The sequence below is a fragment of the Serinus canaria genome, chromosome 1 (genome assembly GCF_022539315.1).
Source record: "Serinus canaria isolate serCan28SL12 chromosome 1, serCan2020, whole genome shotgun sequence".
In the NCBI taxonomy this organism is placed as follows: Eukaryota; Metazoa; Chordata; class Aves; order Passeriformes; family Fringillidae; genus Serinus; species Serinus canaria.
The window spans coordinates 47,819,556-47,842,342 of record NC_066313.1 but is presented as its reverse complement, the minus strand read 5'-3'; the positions used below and the strand labels follow the sequence as shown (position 1 = coordinate 47,842,342).

Here is a 22,787-nt window from a genome sequence, read left to right as displayed (position 1 = left end):
TGGTAAAATCTATAGGAGAGTCCATCTTTTGTAGGCAGCTGCCTGCTTTCTGCTTCTGTTACTGTCTGGAGAATAACTTATCTCATCATACTTCTGGCATATCTAAGGCTACACCCTGCCAAAATCTGAAAGTGAAATAAGCCATCAAAAAAGTCAGATTCTTAAAAGTGCAGACCAAGGTCAAGTCTAGAAAAAGAATATGCTTGGAAAAAAAAGTTTCCTTTAAAGCATACACAACCAAATTTCAATCTTTGTGTTTATCTGCATATCTTTATGTCATTATTGTAGCTCTGGACAGCCAAAAATGTCTCATGTCCTCAGCACATGCTTTCATTCTCCTGGCCTCAAAGGGACATAAACCCAGGGCAGCCCTGGAATCCTGTTCTTCATGGAGCACATCTGGAGGTAGGGAAGGGCCGATCCCAGAGGCAGCATAGCAGCTGGCAGGAGCTTCCCTCTGGAGCAGGTCTGAGTGGCTCTGTGCCCCTGGGGACAGCTCCCACCTTGCACTCAAGGTGACTTCCAAAGGAGGGATGTGTTCTCATGCACTCCTTCGGGGCAAGGGCAGCTGTTGTTCAGAGGCTTCTCAAGGACCGAATGGAAATTTGGTCAAAACAAATTGAACCTCAGGCCCCAAGATTTTGAATAGCAGCCATCTCTCATCTCTTCTTTAAACAGGGTGTTTTAATGCTTTGCAGAATTACAGAAGGCATGCTGCCTTCCATCTCCTTAATCCTCTGTAAATTTACTTCTAACAGCTACTGCCAAAATACAGTATGGCACTTGCACAGCACATGCTTCTTCAGTGATGAGCACAAAGCAGCTTCTGTTCAGAAGGAATATGTTGCAAGCCCATGAGTGACACATTGTGAGTGTTGAAGATTATGAAACATACTCTGAAACTGAGCAAGCCATAAACACTTCATTTTTCAGAAACAGTCACATTACCTCTATCACTCTGCTTGGCAAGTGTGTGTGTGCAGGCTTGGTGCATCCACGTAGCACACGTTGAACAGGCATCAAGTGTTGAACCCGTGGAGTGCCAGCCACGCTGTGGAGTTCAGAGGAGGTATTTCAAGTATGCACTTCAGCACTCTTCTCAGTTTTTTATAAAAACCCACAGTCTTTATTTGTTTCTTTTCTCTTTGCTGGCCTCTCTCTTGGACTAAACTGACCTTAAATTATAGCATGGACTTATATTCATTGATCTCCTGGTGAATGCTCACTAATTGATCCAGAATCAGGTCATGGCTTAAGGCAACTTCTGACTCTGGGAAATATCTGCTGGAAAAGCAAGTGTTTTGTGTCTGTCTGTGGGCAGACTAAAAAAAATATCGCCAATTTAAGAGGCCACTGACTTGTTAAAGTGGTAAAAGAAGACAAGCTCATGCAAGGTAACTATGTGGCCCTCATGAATCTGGAGCATATTTTGAGCATAGCACACACTTCAGCATATATAGTTTAACAATTTTGCTTCCTAAGGAGGGAAGAATAATTTTTCCATTTTTAAACTGAAGTGTAAGCGCTAAGTGATGTGTCTCATTTCCCACTGAAAGTCTAGCTGGGCAAGGGATTAGTCATTTACTTTCCAAATATCTAGCTGCTAGCACTGTCTAGAGACCAAACCATCTTTGCCCACAGTCAGGCCAGTAATGATTCAGACGAGTGGGAATGTGCTCTCCAGCAGTCAGAACAAAGGGGCTCCATCCATGAGATGGCAACTGACACTATCCAAGTGACTTCCCATTAACTATGGGAAGATTAAGAAATAGTTGAAGTTCATCCAGCAAGTTAAAAAGTGACAGGGTCTGTATTTCACTGACATTTGCAGAGCCAACCCTTCTGTATTCCCTCCTGTTACCCAGCAAGAGTCATTGACATGAAAATAGGAGGCTTGTCCTTCTTTGGTAGCTTTGGTGTCTCCTGACAGGTACCCCACAGATCTACTCTGGCACTGGCAGGGAGCAAGCACTGGTAGGTCTCCAGCCTTCCTGTTGTCTCCTTCCAGGCTAATATATGGAACATAGCTGAAGGCCAGCATCTGGCTTTATAGAGTGATAACTGCAAACATGTAACTTATCTAAGCTCTTTCATGCTATTTGATAAAAGAGCAATTTATGTCTTTCCTGCTTGTTACTAAAAATAAGAGGGAAAAAGCGTAGAGAGTTGTTAGTCCTGGGTGGGTGTGCTAATTAGGTCTTTGTTAACTCTGCTTCATTGCTGGCAATGATTATTGTCAAGTAATTACAGGGTTCCTATGAACCTGGCTCCTGTTTGCTCTGCAGTGTAACAGGGGTAAGGAAATGAAAAGTGTCAGAACTATGGATACCCAGTGTTCCTTCTGCCATAGCAGAATTTCCTGTTATAGGAAACAGTTACTTTGTACAATGGCTTATTAGATGGAAACAGGCCTAGGTGAGCTGCAGAATGGAAAATCAGTATTTTTGCTACATTAAAAATCTGTTCTCTTCTTGGAGAAGCACATAAAACCCCCACGGCCTTCTATTTAAAATTGTATGGAAAGGAAACTAAGGGCTTCAGCCAAAAGGCTAAAAATAGTAATTGTACCATCATAGCCAAGTTGTCTGTTCCTTCTTTCCTCCAGTATGAATGAATAAATGTTTGTGAACAGCTATCATGTAAGAATTGTTTTAGCCTGTTTTCTGTGTGTTGCTCTGTAGCCATATGGACTGCAGCTTTCATTGCAAAGGGGAATGAACAAAAGAAAATATAATTATTTGTGTGAAGAAAAATCATGGAAGTTTGTTAGTTCACATGTCCAAAACATTTGAGTTCATTGGTAAAACTGTTGTTTCTGTATCATCCCTTTGGTAGTTGAAAAAATATTTAGATGTGTATGTGCTGGAGTACACAAAAATGTCTGTAGCCACCTGGTAGTGGAAGACATCACTGGGTAAATCATAATCCAGTGTGCTTGAAGAGGTGAATGAGAGATAAACACTTTGAACATATTTGAAAATCTGCACCCTAGCAGTTTAAAAATTTAAATATCCTTAAAATTCTGGCCCTGGATATTGAAAATTATCTGTATCTATTCAGTAAAATTAAATAAAATTTCCGTCACATGATGGATGATGGAAACTGAACAGCTGTTGGAGCAGTAGCTCCACTGCTCTCTAAAAAAGAACCTTAATTTGACTTTCCCACGTTAATACTGTTTACATGTTAAAAATTGTTTGAAAGGCACTTTTGTAAAAATGGGTGCATTTGTGAAAGCAGAGTGGGGAAAGATGTTCTTTTTTTAGTAGGTGAGTAATTGTTTCCTTTAATCTCTTTGTTTTTTCTCATGACTCTACAAAGATCAGCACACAGCCATGTAATTAGTGGCTCTGGACTAGATCATGCTGAAACACCCACTGGTGTGACTCCACCGTTCTTACGGCACTGCATAGTCAAAGCAAAGGGTAAAATTTAGTTCACAACACCATCTTTCCGTAAGCATGTTATTTCTTTCATCACTGAAATAATTTAAAAAGTTAGTTGAACCATCAAACAATGGAGGTCATCTGGCCCAACTCCTGCTCAGGGCAGAGCCAGCTTACCACATCACATCTGGCACAGCCACAGGATCAATCCAGCTCCAAAAATGAAGGTATTCCAAGTTCAGAATGTCCAATAAAACAAAAATAATAATTTGCATGGAGGATTAATTAACTGATTTTTCATTTCCTCATAGAATCATAAAAGACATCACGGTAGCTTTTTTTAGTAATGTTCTTACAGAAAATAGCATCTGGAATAAAACAATAAACAGATATGGTGTTCGATCCTCTCAGAATAGTCATAATAAAGCAGTAGCTATCCACAAGTAAAGTTAACCCTCATTTTGTTAATGATTTTTCAGTACAGTCTCGAGGCATGATGAGATGTTAATAATGTTGATATACTTCAATGGCAGCAATAGTGGTATGGTTATGAATCAGAAAATGACATTGGTTTGTAGGTACAGGTCTTGCCTGTACTTTCAGGATAATGTCAGCCCTCCTGCTCCTGGGTTTTTAGTAGATGACAGTTTCTTACAAACTGTGTGAATAGGTCACCATCTGCTGTTCGGGGTTCTTTTTCTGAAGAAATACACAGGACATCTTTCTCTATAGGCCTTTGCATGAAAAGAGGTAATAAGGAAACAGTGGGATCTAAAAACAGATCTGCTTGTAGTGTTAATTAGCTGATAACAGCAGATTACACTGATAACACCAGGTGAGAGCTCAGCGCTCTGCATTGCATTTGCTCTGCACAAGGAATGGATTTGGACCTCAGTTTTGAATATTTGCTCTATGTGCTGTGTTTTATCAGTGTTCCTTGCACTACAAATTGCTCATCTCACACAGAACTGCAAAAGAAAGTGTTTTAATTTTAATTTATGATAAACAAGAACTACGAAGTCTTTTTTATTAATACATCAAAGTATTATCTCCAAGGGGAGTTACTTTCATATTAATGTTCAGCGTTTAATATAAATTCACAGCATGAAGACCACCTCAGATGGGTAGAGTTTCTCTGATGTATATCTGTTTGCCCGTATGTAATTTGAACATCTACAGAACATGAAGGGCATAATCAAAGAATAATTAATATGTTGATAAGGAATTACGTGTTGTTCTACTTATCTGTATAATTCAGAGAGAAAGTTTATGATGACAACATCTATCTTTTGGGGTATTGTTTACATTTTCATTCAAATTATAACATGAAGCATTCTCTGCATTCCATAGTGCCTTTCATCTGCCGAGCTCCAATTACTGTCTGACCAATTAACTTCAGTATTGCACACATGCAAACCACGTTGGGTATTGTGGAAAATCTGAGCAAGGCATTGAAGTCTGAAACTTGACCTCCAGTTTAGGATACTGTGCTTGAAAACCCTGATTTGCAGAGACCTTAAATCTTTGTATTTAATTGGAGCTACAAATACACATGAGAGTCAAAACTAATGGTCAGACCAGCACTAGGGCTCTAGGGAGCCCTCTGAATGTCAGGGCACTCCAAAGACATCTTGTATGCTGCTTGAGTTCAAGCTGTCTGCAAGTCTCCCCTAGCCTTGCAAGAGATGACATTTTTCAAAACCTTGCGAGGACAGAGGGTGTCTGCAAGCTACATGTAGTGAGGTCCATCTGCTGCATCCAAATTCAAACCAGATCTCAAGGGCAGAGCACCAGACAAAACACCTTGGGCACTTTATGTACAGTGAAGAAACATACCTTATGTACAGATTGAAGAATTTACTGCTCTAGTGATTAAAGTATTAGCAATCTAATAAAAGAGTTGGTCCAGCTACAAAGATAATAACACTTATAATTCCAAGTATAAAGTTATGGCAAGTTTCCAAGTAGTGGCACAGTTGGAATTGATACATATATACTTCCTATTAACTGTTCCTCTCCTTGGTGTTGTTCTTGCCCTTCCTGTGACTTTCTGGGTTCAAAAATCAATAGTGCTAGTTTTCCTCAAGAAGAAAAGAGGTGTAGAGGAGCTTACAGCGAGTCTTCATCTGAAATTCTTCGTTAAGGAAAGTATGATGTTGCTTGTGGAGATATCTTCCTCCTTACTGTTGGATCAGTTCATGGTTATTTTTACATTTTCTTGAAATAGACTCACTGAATGGTAGAGGTAGGAAAGCACATCTGGAGGTCGTCTTGTCCAACCCAATTGCTCAAGCAAGGCCACCTATAGCCAATTGTGTCCGGGTGGCTTTTGAATATCTCCAAGGATGAAGCCTCCACCAGCTCCCTGAGGATCATGTACCAATGCTTGGTTACACCGACAGGAAATAAGTGTTTCATTATGTACAGAGCCTTTTTCTGTGTGTCAGTGTGTGCTCATTGCCTGTCACTGGGCACCACTGAGAACATCCTATCTCTGCCCTCTTTGCACCCTCCCTTCAGATATTTATCCTCACAGATGAGGTTCCACCGAGGCTTCTCTTCCCCACACTGAACAGTCACAGCTCTCTCAAGCCTTTCGTCATCACTCAGATGCTCCAGCCCTTAATCGTCTTTGTAGCCCTGTGCTGGACTCACTCCAGTAAATCTGTATTTTCTTTTTACTGGGGAACACATAACTGGATGTAGCACACCAGATGTGGCCTCACCAGTCGTCAGAAGAGGGGAAGAATCACCTCCCTTCACCTGCTGTCACCCCTCCTAGTATGCTGTCTGCCTTGCTTGGCAGAAGGGCACATGGCTGCTTCGAGTTCTGTTGGTGTCCACCAGGCACCCAGGTTGTCTTCTGCAAAGCTGCTTGTAGTCTTTGGGCTCTTCACTCCTCAACAATAGTGATTCAGTAGAAGATACTTGACAAGAATATGTAACAGACATATACAGCATAAAAGGGTACATAAAGCTGCAGTTTCACTGACTACTAAAATGTCTGTAGGTACTGGACTAGCAATGGTACGTTGCAAAAATCACTTTATAATACAAAAGTATTTTCTAAATACCAGCTGGACACAATATTTCCCTTTTCAGTGTGAGCTCAGCAGCTATTCCAATCTTCAGGCCACTCTTTGGTCCTTAATACATGGAAATTTAGATGCTGCCTAGATCTCTTAGCTTGGGAATCCAAAGCCAGAAACTTGTAAAAGAAGAGTTTTCTTTCAAAATTTAACCCATAGTGACTCTAGGAGTCACCAGAAGTTTTAAAATAGATCCCAGGGGATGAGATTGTTACCACTTCTCTACCTATTTGATAGTGTTTCTTCCACATTAAAAATACTATATACTTTATATTAGAGTCCTTGAAGACTCACATTTTCCAGACCATTATCCAAACACATTTTTCAGTGGGCATGCAGTGCTCATGTATAAGAGCTCTGTTAATTCTCAAGTCAGCAGTTCTCAGCTTTTGAATGACAGGTGAAATAGGTGGGATGGGCAGTGTTGTACTGAAGAATGGGTGGGTGGTACTCAGTCCTCCAAGTCTATACGAAGCCAAGACTCCTGGGGGCTGTCAGAAGGCAAGAAAAAGAATATCAATCCTAATGGGGAAGGAGGAGGATGTGAAGGGAACCAAGTTCTTAATCACTTTTGTCCATTAGCAATACCAGAGTATTTTTCTTAAGACTAAAGGGAGGAAAGCCTGATGTCCTTGTCAGTTCTCAATATATATATATATATTATGCAAATGTATTCTAGCTCATAAATCCTGCTAGTGGTTTCAGCTGGGTAAAGTATTCTCCTTTTTTCTTGTCATATACTGCTGCAGCATTCTTTTGTGCAGCTGCCGCATTTCATCCTAATGCAGCTGCATTTCACCCAGGGATGAAGTGATCCCTATATATAACTTTCTCTTCAGTTTTATAACTGTTTAAAGGGCCTCAAGATGAAATGTGGATTGCAAGCTATTATTTTATTAGTGTCATCACAAAGTGCTGCATTTTACAAATCAATTGTAAGCTGAGAAAGGTGGCTTCAAAGTGATGCTTGAAGATAGGGATTTTTTTGGGTTAGGAGGGATTTAAAATACTGTTTCAGGAACTTGAAAGGAAGATGTCAAAAAATGGGAGACAAACTAGTGTGAAGTAAGGTTGTATAAATTGAGTGGGCATGTGGGACAGTGGGTAGCAAAGATGTCAGAGAAATGAATGACAGAAAGTTAGTTTTAAGTGCTTTAGAGTGGAAGACATGGAAAGAAAAGGAGAAAAGGAAACCAGCAGTAAATAGGAATTATGATGATGATGATAAGGAGCAACAAAAATCTCAAGAGTAAGTCAAATGACCTGAATCTCTTGTTTTTATCACATTACTGGACCATATAACATGGATGGGATTTTCAGCATTGGTTGGGTCTGTTAAACATCTTGGCAATGTTATTAATGTTATGTCTGAAACATTCAAATGTTTAAACCACTTGGTGTCCAAATCTCATTGCATTCTTATGTTTAGATGCCTGATTGGGCTGTACACCCTGTTACCAGGAGTTCCCTAAGGAACTAAGGTCCTGCTCCTAAGGTCCTTATTGTGTCCCTGCATGCCTGCTGTCTTGGTGTGCTGGCTGCTTCCATGGCCCCTGCAAGTCACCTCTCAGCTTAAAGAGTGTGTGGGGTGTAGCACATTGCACAAAGGTCTCTCCTGCACTGCAAACTCTGATTTCCCTGTTGCTGTTTGCACTGCCACCTTCTTGTTATTTGCACGAGGAAACTCATTGCGTTGTACCCCTAGCTCAGATGATACCTAGATGTAAAAAATTCAAATACAGACACTGTTCCCATACCTGTAAAGTTTTGTGCTTGATGGACCTGCTATTAATCTCAGATCTACCAGTTTTACCAGTATCCCAATAATTTGGGAAAGTAATTCAGCATAATCCTTTTGCCGAAGGGAAACGTAGCTTCTTAACTCCTTGCTGGAATAACACACCTTTTTTTCTTGGAAAATGCAGCCTTGCTGAAGAGAAGAAGTTGATGAGAAGTCTCCTAGATGGCCTGTACAGAATTTGGTTGCAGTAGAGAATAAAACAATTGTTGTCATTGAAAGAAACATTTTATACAGTCTTAGACTACGCATGAGTAAGAGAAGTGTCAGTAGCTCAGAAGGAAAAGCTGTATAAGCTGATTGTCTAACCAGGAAAAAGCCTTTTCATAACACTGCTTTAGCTTGGTTTCATTTATTCCTTTCTGGAGAATTCTTCTATAAATCTGTGGTGGTAGCAGTGAGTAAGCAAATAAGGTTCCGACTCCAACTCGTCTCCTGATCCAAGTGTCATGCGGCAATATCAGTTCAGATTGCCTTCCTTCTTTTTTATTCCTTCTTTTTTATTCCTTCTTTTTTCTTAATCTCCCTGCTTTTGTGCTGTGTGTAGAGTGAATAGTAGTTCCTAATTTCCTATTTTTGTATTACCCCTGATTTTATACCATTTTAGCATAACCCTTCCTTATTCATCTGCTCTCCAAGGTAAACAGTCACACTCTTTTAATCTCTCAGCATACAAGATTTATTTTTTTCATGTTCATAAATAATCAGGCTTCTCACTTTCAACCTCTCTAAGAAGTCAGAGCATGAATGGACACATTTGACTATTACTCACCAAGGGTAAAGAATTACACATAAAGGAACTGCTCACGAAAGATCTTTTTCTATTGACATTTAAATTATATTCAGCCACAGCAGTTTAAAAGGTCCGTATTTTATTGTAATATTACTAGAACCACAATATTCCACGAAAGGTTTAGGACTATTAAAATAACACTTTGACAGTTTTATTTGTCCCTTCCTCGCAAAATATAACCTTGTCTCTAATACTAATTATATGGCACGATATAAAATAATTCCAATGAAATTCCACTTTTGAAAACCTTATTAGCAGGATTTATTGATGCGTGTGCACCATAGTGCAGTAAAACATAGAAATTCATTGTATGCTTATGGTTTGTTTTATTTATTACATATTTGTACTATAAATGGTAATTTTACAGCTTCATGGTACAATTGCTGTGGCGTTATTATTGGAATTATTCTGGAAAAGTCCTACAGAGTGGATGGGAATGGGGTAAACCATTAAACCTCTACCTAAAAGCATGAAAGGTTACTGAAAATTGTATCTATCTGTATTAAATTGCACGGATATTTTTCCTTAGGGAATATGACACGTTTTTAATTTTTCCATGCTCTACACCAACTGCTTGCACTAGTGAAGTGAGATGATAATACAGTAATTAAAGTATTAACCTGCTCCTGGCAAACTGTAAATCATGGAATCATAAAATCATAGAATGGCATTTATTGGAAGGGACGTTAAGGTTACAAGCCCCCTGCAGTGGGTAGGCAGGAACGCCTTTCGCTAGACCAGGTTGCTCACATGTGAGCTCTTGTTTTGCCATGAATTTCCTATGTGAGTTGAAAAGTCATCCTTTCTCATATTTACAAATATATCCATGTTCTTTCCAATTTAGCACCCTTACATCCTAATTTCAGAGCTCTGAAGAAGCTTTGCAAATGCCACTTAATGGAAACCTATCAGCCTTTAGTGGTACATCGTAGCTGAGGGATGGTAGAGTGATGCATCTACATACAAGAAATTTGGAATTTGGATTGTCCAGACTAGATTTCTAAGGGTAACTGAGGAGTGGCATAACCCTATTTTTATTGCCAGATAAGTGTCAGGCATCTAATTGCCATCAAACTCACCTCTAACTTGTTTATGTACTTCTGAAGTGCTTTAAATCCCCATCTTTGAAATAAGAAGAGTAACATAGATAAATATCCTAAAGACTGTGAGATAGACAGCCAGGGGAGTAATGGCAGCCATTGCAGTTTCTCAGACTGAGCTGCAAGAAGAAGCTGAAACATGCTAGTGCTGTTCTCATAAAGCTTCAGCCTGATTGAACTTTTCCAAAGAACTCATCTTCCCTCCTGAGCGCTCTTCTGGGGAGACTTCAGAGTGGTGACGTTGCTTGTTGGTGACTTGACAGGTTTATGGGATGCAAGGGTTGTACCAGGACCTGTGAGACAAAGCTGTCTGAGTGCCTACAGCTGCCTGGAGCGTGCCTCAGGTCTAAGACACCACATCTCCTCCCCAGGAGTATTCTCTGGTTTACCTTTCACAGAGGTCTGCAGCAATTCCTGACAGTAAAAGGCATTTTACCACCCTGGGTTGAGCTGAGCCTCCAAACTGACCCTAGAATGCCAGGTAGCCTAGAATTAGAATTTTGTTCTGGAAGATGCAGCACAAACTCATCCCAACAGTTCTCCTCCTCTTGCAGGAAAGAGGAAGACAAGGACCAAAAGTTGATATAACCAACCTGCTTACTGATGTGGCTCCACAGTCAAATGTACTTCTTTCCAATTAATTGATTAATCATTTTCTCTAACATTACTAGATATTTTATCTGAATATACTAAATTAGATTTAAGTGGTGAGCAATACAGGGGGAATACTAAAGTGAACATTAACAGTGATTTGTTACGAAGATGAACAATAAAGGTTATCACATAAAGTTGACATAAACACAATAGATGGGGTAATTATGTACCTTATTTATTCTAGGGGGTAATTATGTACCTTATTTATTCTAGTTGCTAAATCTTTCCCTGCATTGTGCAAAGGGACATCTGCATTTTAAATAAAAATGTAGTTTAAAAAAAAAGAGAGAAACACCAAAACAGAAGACAGAAGAGCCAGGGAAAATGGCAGAAAGGCAGAAATAAGATGAAATACTGATATCTAGATTGGAAAAAGGAAAGGACTGTAGTAACTAGGTCTTAGCATTGATATTTGTAGATGGTGATAAGATTCCAAGACAGAAAATTAATTATTGACATGAGTTTCTCCTGTCAGAGCTTTTCACCAAACAACTTTTTAGATTTTTTAGACTGTTTAGACGTTTTAGTTCTCATGTGCCCCTTCATGAGGGAAGGACTGAGCCATTGGTTTGACTTTCTTGAGCTTGTTAAAATGCAGCTAACCTAAATTAAACAGAACAATTAGAGGATTTGAGTCAGTTTGCTAATCCAACAGCAGACCATTCCCACTTTTGGAGAGTTAGTTTTCTACCAACTTAGGGGGTTGAGCTGGGTCTCTGAAGGATTAGCCAGGAGCTGGTGTTGCATGAAGGGAAGCAGGAAAAGCAGCCAGCTGGTGTTGGATAGGCAGGGCAAGGATGTCCCCTTTGGTGGCAGCTGGCTGCTAGTCTGGTGTTGGGCAGAAACAAATCAGTTTGTGAAGAATCAGAGAAAGTGTTGGAAGAGCAGGAGAGATGACAAACAACTGTCTCCATTTCAGCCCCAGAACAGCCAGAGCCACCCACACAGTTTGTGGGAGACAAGCTCAAACCTGTTCAATACTAAAGATAGACTCAAAGCCAAGACCCAGCTGTGCTCTGAATACTTATCACGTTTCCTGAGTGAACCTCTCTCCTCATTTTGCCCTGAATTATACCTCACTACCAGTAGAAAAATGAAATGGAAAAGAGAAATTTGTTTTCTTCCAAGCTTCAACTAGAAACTGAAAAATACTCCTTAGAATTGTAGTCCTGTGAGACATACTGTCAGATGTCAATAGTTGGGACTGAATTATTATCTATCCTTAATAATTAATGATTTTTGTTAACTGCTGCCCAAGCAGGTGGAAAGCAGTAGGCAAATTATGCCTAATTTTTTTTTTCCAGCCACAGAGCAGAAAGAAAAGTAGTGCCTAAGGACAAACCCACCATCAGGTGTGCTGGGGCAAGCAGCCTTTTTGGTCCTGCCCAAGGGAGGTGCTGATTGTGGGTCAGTGGTAGCTCGGTGGTAGCTCATGTGCTATGAGCTACCACCCTCCATTGACACCTCCACTGAGGTCTGTTTGGTGCTGCACATCTCTTCCCAAAGAAGTCTTCACTAATGTTTCACTATGAAGTAAGAAAAAACAAATATTAGGATATGAGCACAAAAAGAGAAAGTTAAACTTAGGATGTCAAATTATTGTTCAAACATTGCAGTATGAAGTAATGAAAGCATCTATATTGCATTCTGAACTATAACTTGGATTACATGCCCAGGGCAAAATAGTAGAAATCAGCTTTGATGTCTGCTGAGGAGTGAATCCTTTGTTGTGCCTTTTCCCCTAAACTGCAGGAGGGACCAAGAGAGGAATGACTGCAAAAGGTGCCCTTAGCCAGCAGGAACACACTTGTGTGAGCAAAGTCAGGTCTGGGCTGTGCCAGAAGCCTGGTGCACTTCTGTCCTCCTGCTGTCCTCTGGATAAGACCAAAAAGAGAGATATGGGAGGGAACGGGGAACTGATACTTGTCTTGAAACTCAGTATCCTGGAAGATTAGCAAATCTTAGTCAAGGCTGATGTAGTCATTCAGAAAATGAGAATACTACCCAGAAATGCCTTCATGGACGATATAGAGTCAAAGTTTTGAAGGCAGAAGTTAATCAGTCAATTATATTTGACTGAATACAGTGTGTTGCAAACAACCTCATCAAAAAGAAGTAAAAAACAAACCAAAAACACCACAAAAAACTAACAAACAAAACCTCAGAGAAGTCTGAGATCTACTTTCTTGTCTATTCCCTATAGTTACTCACCCATTGCAACCTGAGATTTTTTAGATCTTGTTTGGGCTGCAAGAATATTTCTCAGCAAGTTCCTTTAAGCAGCCAACTGCAAAAAAACATTGAAATATGATAAGCGTATAAGAGCATTAAATGGTAGCATTCTCCATCATCCACAGCCTCTGTCAGTTGTGTTTCCAGGCCAGATGAAACTAGAATGTACGTACAGCTGTTCTGAGTTGTAAAATACATTTTGAAGTGGGATTGATTTGTCTGTGTTTCATGAGATTGAATTAAGCAAAAGAAAAAAAGTATAAAGACTTGTCTTTTTTCCAAGCATTTAGTAGAAATAGTCTAACTGGAACATAATAGAGATGTGCTTTCAGCACACAGATGTGCTGTAGTGAGAGCCACGTTTTATGTAAGCTGCTTATTCTTTTGTGCAGTGTCAAGAACTGAATGTACTTTCATACTCCATTTTTTGGCCTTGACATGAACTAATGTCAAAGCAAATGAAGACCTGGTGGTAAATCCTTTTCAGCACTGCTAATGATTGTGACCATTGTGGAGCTGTTCCTGCCTGTCTAATCGTCTTTGGGATGTTGAGCTTTTGATACATAGACCTTGTAGTCTGAATTTTGATTTCTGCTACAAAATTTGCCAGTGTGATTCAATTTTAGGGGATCAGAAAGGTGTGCAGGTCACACACTGCAGAGTATGTACAAAGCAGATTTTATAGTGAGCTTCAATGGGTAAAGTCATTAAGGGTATAATGAATGATCTGAACAGAATTACACGGGCAAAAGTTCACAACAGAAGGTCTTACCTGTAAAAATACATTTTAGTAGAAAACTGATTTACAACTGGAATTTTTTTTCAAATGCAAGGCAAACTATGCAGAAGAGCAACTGAGCCTGATCATCTTCTTCCAGTTCCATTGTTTGTTTTATAGTTAGGGGTCTGTATTATGGCTATCTAGATTTTACAGCCACAAATGTGCCAAAACCCTTGACTGGTTCATTCAGGTTGATTAATAAGCAACATAAAATGTCTATTTTCTTTAACACCTGCACGCTCTGTTTCTTCGTGTTTTGCAAATGTAAGAGGTGCAGATAGGTGCTTTGACTTTGATCCTGTAAACCAAAACTGTTCAGGCAGTAGATCCTGATCTAGGTTTGGACAGCAAAGAGATGTTTCCCAGGTTTCCTCTGAAACCCACGTTTGTGTGGATGAGCCTCTGTTTTCAGTTGTTCCCCCAGCTGGTCCGGGAGCAGCTGCACATGCAGGCAGTGCAGGTGCTGGGCAGAGCTGGACCCAGCACGCTGCTTTCCAGAATGTGAGCCCATGGAGCTTGGTAAAAATAGACATGCCCCTGCAATTCTCCCTTCAGTATCATGACACCTGCACTGGGTTTTCCTGGCAGCACTTTCCATGGATTTCACGTGGCATTCTGCTCCTCAAGAAATGTCAGAACAGGAAAAGAACGCAGTGCCTGCTCCCTGTCACCCCATTTTCACCCCGCTCCACCTCGCCTCTTGCCAGCAACTTACCCTTGGGGGAGGGTAGATCACAGAGCCACAAACGTGGCTGAACAACTTCTGCTGCAAGGAGATGGTTAACACTTGGTCCCAGCCACCAAGTGGCTTTGTGCACCCCAGGGTCCTGTGGAGACAGGCAGGTTTCTCAGAGACACTCTCTTCTGATGCTATAAAGTGTGATTCAGAGTGATGACAGTACTGTAACAGCAAATAGATCCTACCAAATTTCTTTGTTATTTCTTTGTAATTGAAAGAACTTCTAATTCAAAATAACAAAGTGTGAACTGTTTTCTCTTTCCTCTTTTTGCTCAGAAATCGAAGCAAAGGAAGCCTGTGACTGGTTACGTGCAGCTGGATTTCCCCAGTATGCTCAGTTCTATGAGGGTAAGTTGGTCTTTCTCCTCTTTGCATGGTTCTGAAAGTGCACTGGGCCGTCGCCAGGAGAGCTTGCAGTCAGCCAACTCCACATTTGACTGAGTTATGGCCATGGCTGGATGCTTCACAAAGCCTCAGCTGCTGGAGTCATACCAGTGCATAAAGAAAATTAAGATCCTTACCCTTGTAACCATGGGAAGTTTAAAAAAAAAGAGGGGGGGAACAGCTAGTGTAAACCTCAAAGGTCAACAAATACAATTACAAAATATCTAAAAACATGAGTTTATTTTCTAAAAACTTTCTGAATCGTGCCTGAAATAAGATTAAGACACTAGAAGTTATTGAAAATTTTGATCATGCTGAAAGTAAGACTGAAAACTCTGCAGAGTTACCAAAAGTGAATAATCTGAGTTGCACTTCACATTTGCAAAGTAAGAAAAGCTGTCAGTTCAGTGCTAACTCAGTGCAAATGGTGGTGTCCCCTTCCTTGGTGTTAAGTTCGTGCCCAGGGAAGCAGTGTCCCCGAGGGCAGGGTGGGTGGTTGCACTGCTGCTGTGTTCCGTAGTAGTTTGGGGACTGGACCTGGGTTTTTCCTGCTCTCCTCAGCTCAATGCTGAGAGGGAAGCTGTGGCTGAGCCTCGTTTTTCCCAAAGTGCCTGTTCTCCCTGCCAGAGACACCCAGCCCTGGCCCACTTGGGCTTATTAGCCGAAAGGCAGCTCTGCCAAACACCTCTGGACACCTTCCAGGGTCAGCAAGAGTCAGAGGCAGCACAGATCCACTCGTGGAATGAGGGCCAAGGAGCCTCATGGGTCAGAGCCAAGCCTGCAGGGAGTCAGCTCAGACACCACCCCTCCCTTCGTGTGGGGCTGAACATGGCAGGGAGTGGGATGCTGAGGACACCCCCATGGCCAGCTGAGCTCCATCAGGGCCCAGGTGCTGGGTCCTGCTGGGCTGCTCAGGTGCCTGGGGACAGGAGCACCATTCAGAGATGTTCAGGTGGCTCCACAGGAGGCAGGCAGACTCTGTTAAATCCAGCAAGGAACTAAGACTAATAAGCCTGCCAGACCAAAAGTGACACAAATGTGTCTCTAGCACAGTCCCTGGGTAGCCAGCAGTCTGCCTTGTATTCAGAGTATGTCACATACTGACTCCACCAGAGAAAGAAGCACCTGCTGCCTGCTTAACTCAAAAGGATGTTCTCTCCAAAACACAACCTGTGCTGGGCTCCAGCAGTTCCCATGCAGTCAATATGTGCTCTAGACAGACTATGTCTCCAAAAACAAGGTGCTTTTCACAGGCATGTATTATGTCAGTGTTGAGCAGCAGTGTCTGAAAATTCTGGCTGAAGTTCCTGTATCCCAGCATCCTGCTGAGGTACCTAAGCATGGCAGAGCAGCCACAGCACTGGAACCCATCCCACTGTTACAGAGCTGTGTCACTTTTCATTGCAAATGTCAGCTTCCAGCATACTATTCTGGCTTTTTAGGTATCATTTGGGATTATAATTCAGTTTGAGGGGTTTTTTGGTCTGTTATTTGAGTAACCCTCTGTCTGAAATCATTGTTATTTGGATCTGTTTTAAAAACCAAAGGCACAGAACATTTCTGAGGGTTTGGCAAAGTCTGTCTAGCAAATAACTCATTAAGCCACTGTAATGAGAAGGGAAAACCTTGTTGCTCATGTAAAGTAAGTGTGTTGGTAATTCCCCGATCTCATCCATTTGTGCAAGGTGCTAAAATGAACAGCTAACATTTGAGTATTTTTTAAAGCCAAAATGAAATAATTTTTGCTATCACTCTAACGCAGTGGACGTTCAGCTATACCTTTAACAGAAAAAAAAACAGTTTGGTGTAAGAAAGGGTCACAGATACAGCTGGAAAGGAACCAGAGCTGAGTGAAATTTGCCATACTAGATTTCAGTGAGCAAGCACATACAAAGCAATTTAGATGTAGACAAGGTATTTTCACTTGAGAAGCAAGTGGTCATCTTAATCTTGTGTCTCCTTTTACAGACTCCCAGTTTCCCATTGACATTGCTGCAGTAAAGAAAGATCATGATTTTCTTGACAAGGACCTTGTAGAACCTCTTTGCAGGTAAATAACACTCCAAGTTTCTTTTCTGATAATTTAAAAGCATGAGATGATTTTTGACTGTTGGCATAGCAGCAGTTGAGGTGTGTGCTTGTCCAGGTGCACTAAGTGATGAGATCTATAATGCCACCATTCTGAGTTAATTTCTCTTACAGAAGATAGGAGACCTACTACACTCACAGAAAGCATCACATAATTTGAGCAGACCCAAATCCAATGGATTTGAAACAGATGCTTTTTAAGAACTAGCAGTAGTGCAAGTAAACCCTGAATAAATGAGTCACATTTGAGTTTCACATTAATAACTCTTACGTCTAAGTCCAGCAAAAAAGATGAAACTTCATTGCAGAGAATTCAGCAGTCCCTTTTCTCTGGCAGCAGGCACGGTCTTCATGCTTCTGTGATTCCCTTGGTACTCTCATTTGGCCCCAGTAACAGAACTGGGGCCAGAACCAGTACTGCAGACCCCCCAGTAGTACAGATGCTACAGCTGATCAGTGCTTTGCCCCTCCCAGCTGTCCTGTGTTTGCTGTTTATCTTGCTTTTTTGTACTCTGTGATGAATATACCATACTGCATTGCTCAAGTCCTGTCCCCCAGGACTCGAGACACAGCAATTCTGTGGCAGTTTTGCAAAACCACATTGCAGAGACATTGTTCTCCTCTTCTTTCCCCTGTGCTCAGCTCAAGCTGGGTTCTGCTCCTCTCCTCTTCAAGTCAGGACAAAGGAGCATCTGGCCCTTAACCAAGCAGGCTTCATTACATGTTATGGAAACTTTCACAACACCAACATCAAGATAATTGGACAAGACTCTATTTCCCCTTCTGCAACTGTGGCTAAAGTCAGCAGAGATGGCTTTAGGAGATGCTGTTCCACATAAAACTACATTGTAAGGTTGAATGAGTTTGTGAAGGAATGCAGAGAAGGTTTCTGAGAATCACCATAAATAGGAGTGATAGAGACTTCATCTAGTTCACCTCTCCATCCCAGGCTATGCTCCCTTTCCTGGCAGATCCAAGTAGTTTCTGGGCATAGCTGTCAGATTGCTTTTCCAAAATTCCCCTGCTGCAAGTGAGACCTGTTGCTTCTCATGCTGTCCATTATGGCTATGGGGAACAGAATATCCTCTTTCTCTGTGCAACAGCCTTTGTGTCTGAAGGTAAATCAGTAGGACAGACTTGGATTCTCCAGTGCTCTCTCTCACAGATGCCTGAGAACAGAATTAATTGCGGACTTGATCCACTGCAGTTCTGTGCTGCTTGCTGAGAGAGATTGCTGTGCCCACACCTGGGATGCCTTTTTCCCATCCATATGTACATCCCCCTGCTTCAGTCTGGCATGATGGAAGACATACTTTGCTGCATTTGGGAACTGGAGAGTGATAGAGATAGGAGATTGAGATCTATTCCCCTCTGCCCTTTACCACAAAATTGAAGGACCATTAAAAATGCAAAAATGATGTCTGTTCCTACCCCTTTCTTGTGAGAGAAAACAGTGAGATATAATCATTTCATAGCTCTGTGATGCTCCCTAATCATTCTTCTCTGGAGTAATTGGCAATGGTGTTGCTGCAGTCATGGTCACCAGGCATCCAACACCTACACAGCTAAAAATGGGAACAGCTTATCTCTTGCTCTTCCAGCCTCTCTGTAGACTCACAGCTACAAATACAGTTACTGTGTTGATATATTTATGAGGATTATTTTTCAATCTGAGAAGCTAGAGACTTGGTTGGTTGGGGTTTTTTTCTCTTTTATTATAATATGAGGGTTTGGAAAATTAACTAGCAGCTAGATAGATGCACTCATGGGAAAAAAATGCTTTACATTAGCCTAAATCAAGGGACAATGATGAGACCTATAGAAAAAGAGCACAGACACAGATATTTTCACACTTTAAATATAAATGGGTTTATTACTCTCTAACTACTTCTTCTGTAATTGTTTTATTCAGAAGACAGTTTACTTGAATTTTTGTTGGGAGTTTTTAAACAGCTTAGATCTTAAAAAAGAATAGCTCCTCATATTAGAAGTACAAGTATAATGTACAGGTTATGTTTTCAGATTGCAGACATTTTATTCGATGTAACTCAGCGGCTTCAAACCCTTCACTGAAAGCGAGCTGTAAAAAGCCATTGTACCAAATGCCAAGATCCATCAGAAACAGTGAACAGTGTCAGCTGCTGCCCCCACTTCCAGCTTTGTTACTCTATGAGCTATCAAACCAGCATCTTCCAAGTTTTCCAGGGCATTGGAAATCCTCACAGCTCAGCTGACCACTGTGGGCAGCTCTCTGCCCTTCCTTTGCTCTGCAATGGTGTTACTGCAAGGTGCACGCCAGTGTACCACGAGGGCTGCAGGCTGTGATGCACTTTGAGCAAAGAGAAAGTTGAAAAAGGCTGGTTGTTATTTCTGTGTGCAGATTCCCAGGTTGGCAGTCAAACTTCCATTCTTCTAACATTGAAAGCTGGCCTTAAAGCTATGCATGACCAAGCCATCACACTGACTAATAGTGCATTCAGCACATGGTGCTGAACAAAATGGGCTTCTCATTTCTTTTTGGAAGATAATTTTAGAGCTGAAATGCCAGCATGGATAATCAGTTTGAGCAGTTTTAGCTCTGAATAGTAATAGCATAAACACTGAATTTCTCTGCTCTTGTGAGTTGAAATCAGACTCTCAATCTCATTTTATAATCAGTTTTCTTATGGCATTGAAGTATACCAGACAACGTGAGGCATAAATGAGGAAGAACCTTTTTTTAAGGCAGCTGGTAGTATTTTAGCCAGAAAGTTTAAGACTCCCTGTTGTAAAAGATTTCAGTGACCTTTTTGAGATATTCTAACATTCCTGCTGTTTACAATATAATTCGAAAATTTGGCAGAGTAAAAACCAAATTTGAGGCCTTTGGGTTAGAGGCGTATCTATCAAGAGATTGCACTCAGATTTTATTGAGTAATGAACAATAGAGAATTGCCAGGCAATCTGCAGGCAAACGCTGTCATCCTGCCAAAACAATAATTGAGCATGAAAATTTTATAGCTGTGTCATGTCCAAAATAGCAGCAACCAACTCTGCTCTGGGAACTCTTGTGGCTGCTGTGATAAGAGGGTGAGAAGGAGAAGCCATACCACGTTGTACTTTTTGTATTCACGTAAATACAGTGACTAAGAACATGAACAAGTATATCAGTCTGATACTTAGTTCCCCAAATCAAGCTCTTAAAATTTGAGCTGTGCCAAGCAGCCTTTTTTTCCGTAGCATTTTATTTTTCCATAGCTGTTGTCTCTTAGATCATAAACAAAGTAAAGGTTGCTGTATGGGATGGGGCATCCTCCCCCCAGAGTTCTGAAATGATGGGTGTGCAGTCAGTACCACCTGCTGGGTTATCTTGCTCTAGGTGCTGGTGGGGGATAAGCCTGACTCTCCCCATGCAGGACAGAAAGCCCTGCTGCTCTGGAGGGAGCAGAGTGGCTCCCCATGACTTCCAGGAGAGATTACTCACCTCATGTGAGCCTGGAGCCTACAATGTGACTCTCTCAGTGGCAGCCGTGATAAAAAGGTGATAGGACTGAAAAACAGAATATTCTCTTAATGCACAAAACTGGTGGAGCAGGGACATGCCAGTGCCAGCCCTGCACACCAGCCCTAATGGTGTTGGGAGGACACTTATTCAGTGTTAAGACCTCAACCCCAGCATCAAGAGCTTGATGTCCTCTTCCCAAAGCTGACAGCACCAGAAGAAGGCAGGCACAGACATGTGTACTCAGCTTGGCTAGGAATAACAATAAAACAAAGAAATAGTGTTGTGGTTCCCTCAGAGAGGCATTTACAGAACAACAGAATGTATTTTCCTGGTCAAAATCCATAAGAGAGGGCATTTGTGGATCTGCTGATGCAGATCCATGGACTGTACTGTCCATGCTTGTCCTCCCCATGATGCCTCTCCTTCATGGCTGGCCTGTGGCCCTGGCTGCATTCCAGAGCACCTGCTTGAAAGCAGCTGCAGAGCAGATCCAGGGATCCACCTGGAACTCAAACTCACTTCAGAGCTGTTTCCCTATCGCTTGGATTGCTCCCTCTTACTTGGATTGCCCTTAAGGCAGGACAACAGGTCCCCCCACAAGGTTTTTCAGCTGGCCTAAGCCTGCATAGCTACAAGTTTGTATTTATTTGTAAACACTGCTCAGTTCTGTAAAGAATGCAAAAGTTGGATATTTCCTGCTTCTGAAGAACTTCTATCACAAAAGTTAACAATTACAGCACTGGGGGTGGGATTCAGAGCCCTAAGGACTTGTATCTATGGCCATCTTAAATCTCCTCGGAGAGCCCAGACTTCTCCATGTGTTGTCTGGACCAAGGTACCTGCAGCAGCTGAAGACCAGGCTTGATACTCCAGGGGATCTAAAATAGCACCAGAAACATCTGTTTGAGCACCTGAATATCTCTGCTGGCTTTTTAAGAATTATTTCAAAGTCTTAAGCCACCTTTGATGCTCTGGAGAAGAAATAAAATTAACATCACTGAAATGCTGTAATACATGTTTTCCAGTCTTTCCCTGAACTATGCAGAAATTTCCACATACTTTCAAGTGCATTCTAGATTATTTGGGTTTTATATAACCACCTCTCTTGTCTGTATTTAATGTATTTTTCCCAGCCTTTTCTCAAGTCCAGACTTTTTGTTTTGTTACCATTACAAACAGCCATTCTTTTCCCATGTTTTCTAAGCAGAGGCATAAAAGTGCAGTGCTCCTCTCACTTCAGCCGGAACATTGATGACAGCCCTTGTAGCCAGAAACTTCTGGGTCTTTTTCTTTTTGAAAGATTTGCTGAGGAGTTGACTGTCAGTCATGTGACAACTTTAAACTGATGAAAAAAGCTTTCTGCCATCAGTGGCACATCAACAAGGCGAAAGAAGCTGAAAAAGACTGATTTTGATTTGAACTGTTAGTACCAGACAAACTCACAAATATGATCATTAGTTCTGCAATTTCACTGGCAAATCTTTCCACAGCCCTGGAAGAGCCCCAGAAAACATAACAATGTTTTGCAGAGGGGTGAATTTAAAACCTGGGGTTGAACTCCCTGGCTCCCAGTAAAAAGTAGTTTTGGTTTTGGTGGAGCAAGTGTGGAAATGTAGCTGGACTTCTCCCTTCAGCACAGGCCAGCTGACCAAGAGGTGCAGGGACTCCAATATTAGCCAATATTCAGCACTAAGAGGAAGCTGTCCCCAAAGATAGAAAGCTGGGCTGGACTCCTTTGAAAATGTGCCTCTGCATACTTGGAATTGATATCGATACACACATTTAAACATTTTGTGCTCAAATGAAGCCCTGAACATTATTCAGCCCCAGGGCCCCAAGAAAATGCTACTTTGGGTTGAGAAATTCTGTGTTTGGGCAAAAGAGGAGTTTTGCAATAATAGATGTAATCCTAGAAGAAGATTTGTGGGCAGAAGGCTGCAGATATAGCTACACAGCCACAAACCCTGGAATTTATTTCAACATTGCTATCATGCATGCAGGGTGTGCTTGTGCATACATTAAACCCAAATTAATACCACGAGCACAGGACTTTTCTGATGCAGCATAACAGATTTATTGGCTTGAGTTAGGGAGGAATATTTGATCTACGAATGAGCAGGTGACATTTTCAGAGGGAATTTTTTTTTTAAGGAAGATCCACAGTTGGTGGGTCCGTTCTTTGTTAGTGGTGGCAATCTGAAAGGTATTCTAATGTTAGAAGTTCTGCAGAGGACTGTGTTAATGCCATAATCTTCTTAT

The 22,787-nt window shown here is 41.3% G+C and overlaps 1 protein-coding gene across 6 annotated transcripts in view; it reads left to right on the top strand.

Moving 5' to 3' along the window:
- Positions 1-22,787, top strand: part of STARD13 (StAR related lipid transfer domain containing 13) — a 291,026-nt gene that overhangs the window by 238,762 nt on the left and 29,477 nt on the right. For 5 of the 6 annotated variants that reach the window (XM_050969845.1, XM_030234031.2, XM_009102875.4 and 2 more), the window contains 2 exons: positions 14,849-14,920; positions 16,925-17,006. In XM_050969845.1, the coding sequence (XP_050825802.1) occupies positions 14,849-14,920; positions 16,925-17,006 (154 nt within the window). Of the gene's footprint in view, positions 1-1,870; positions 1,975-14,848; positions 14,921-16,924; positions 17,007-22,787 lie in introns of those variants that run through there. The other variant, XM_030234035.2, reaches the window with a different exon arrangement.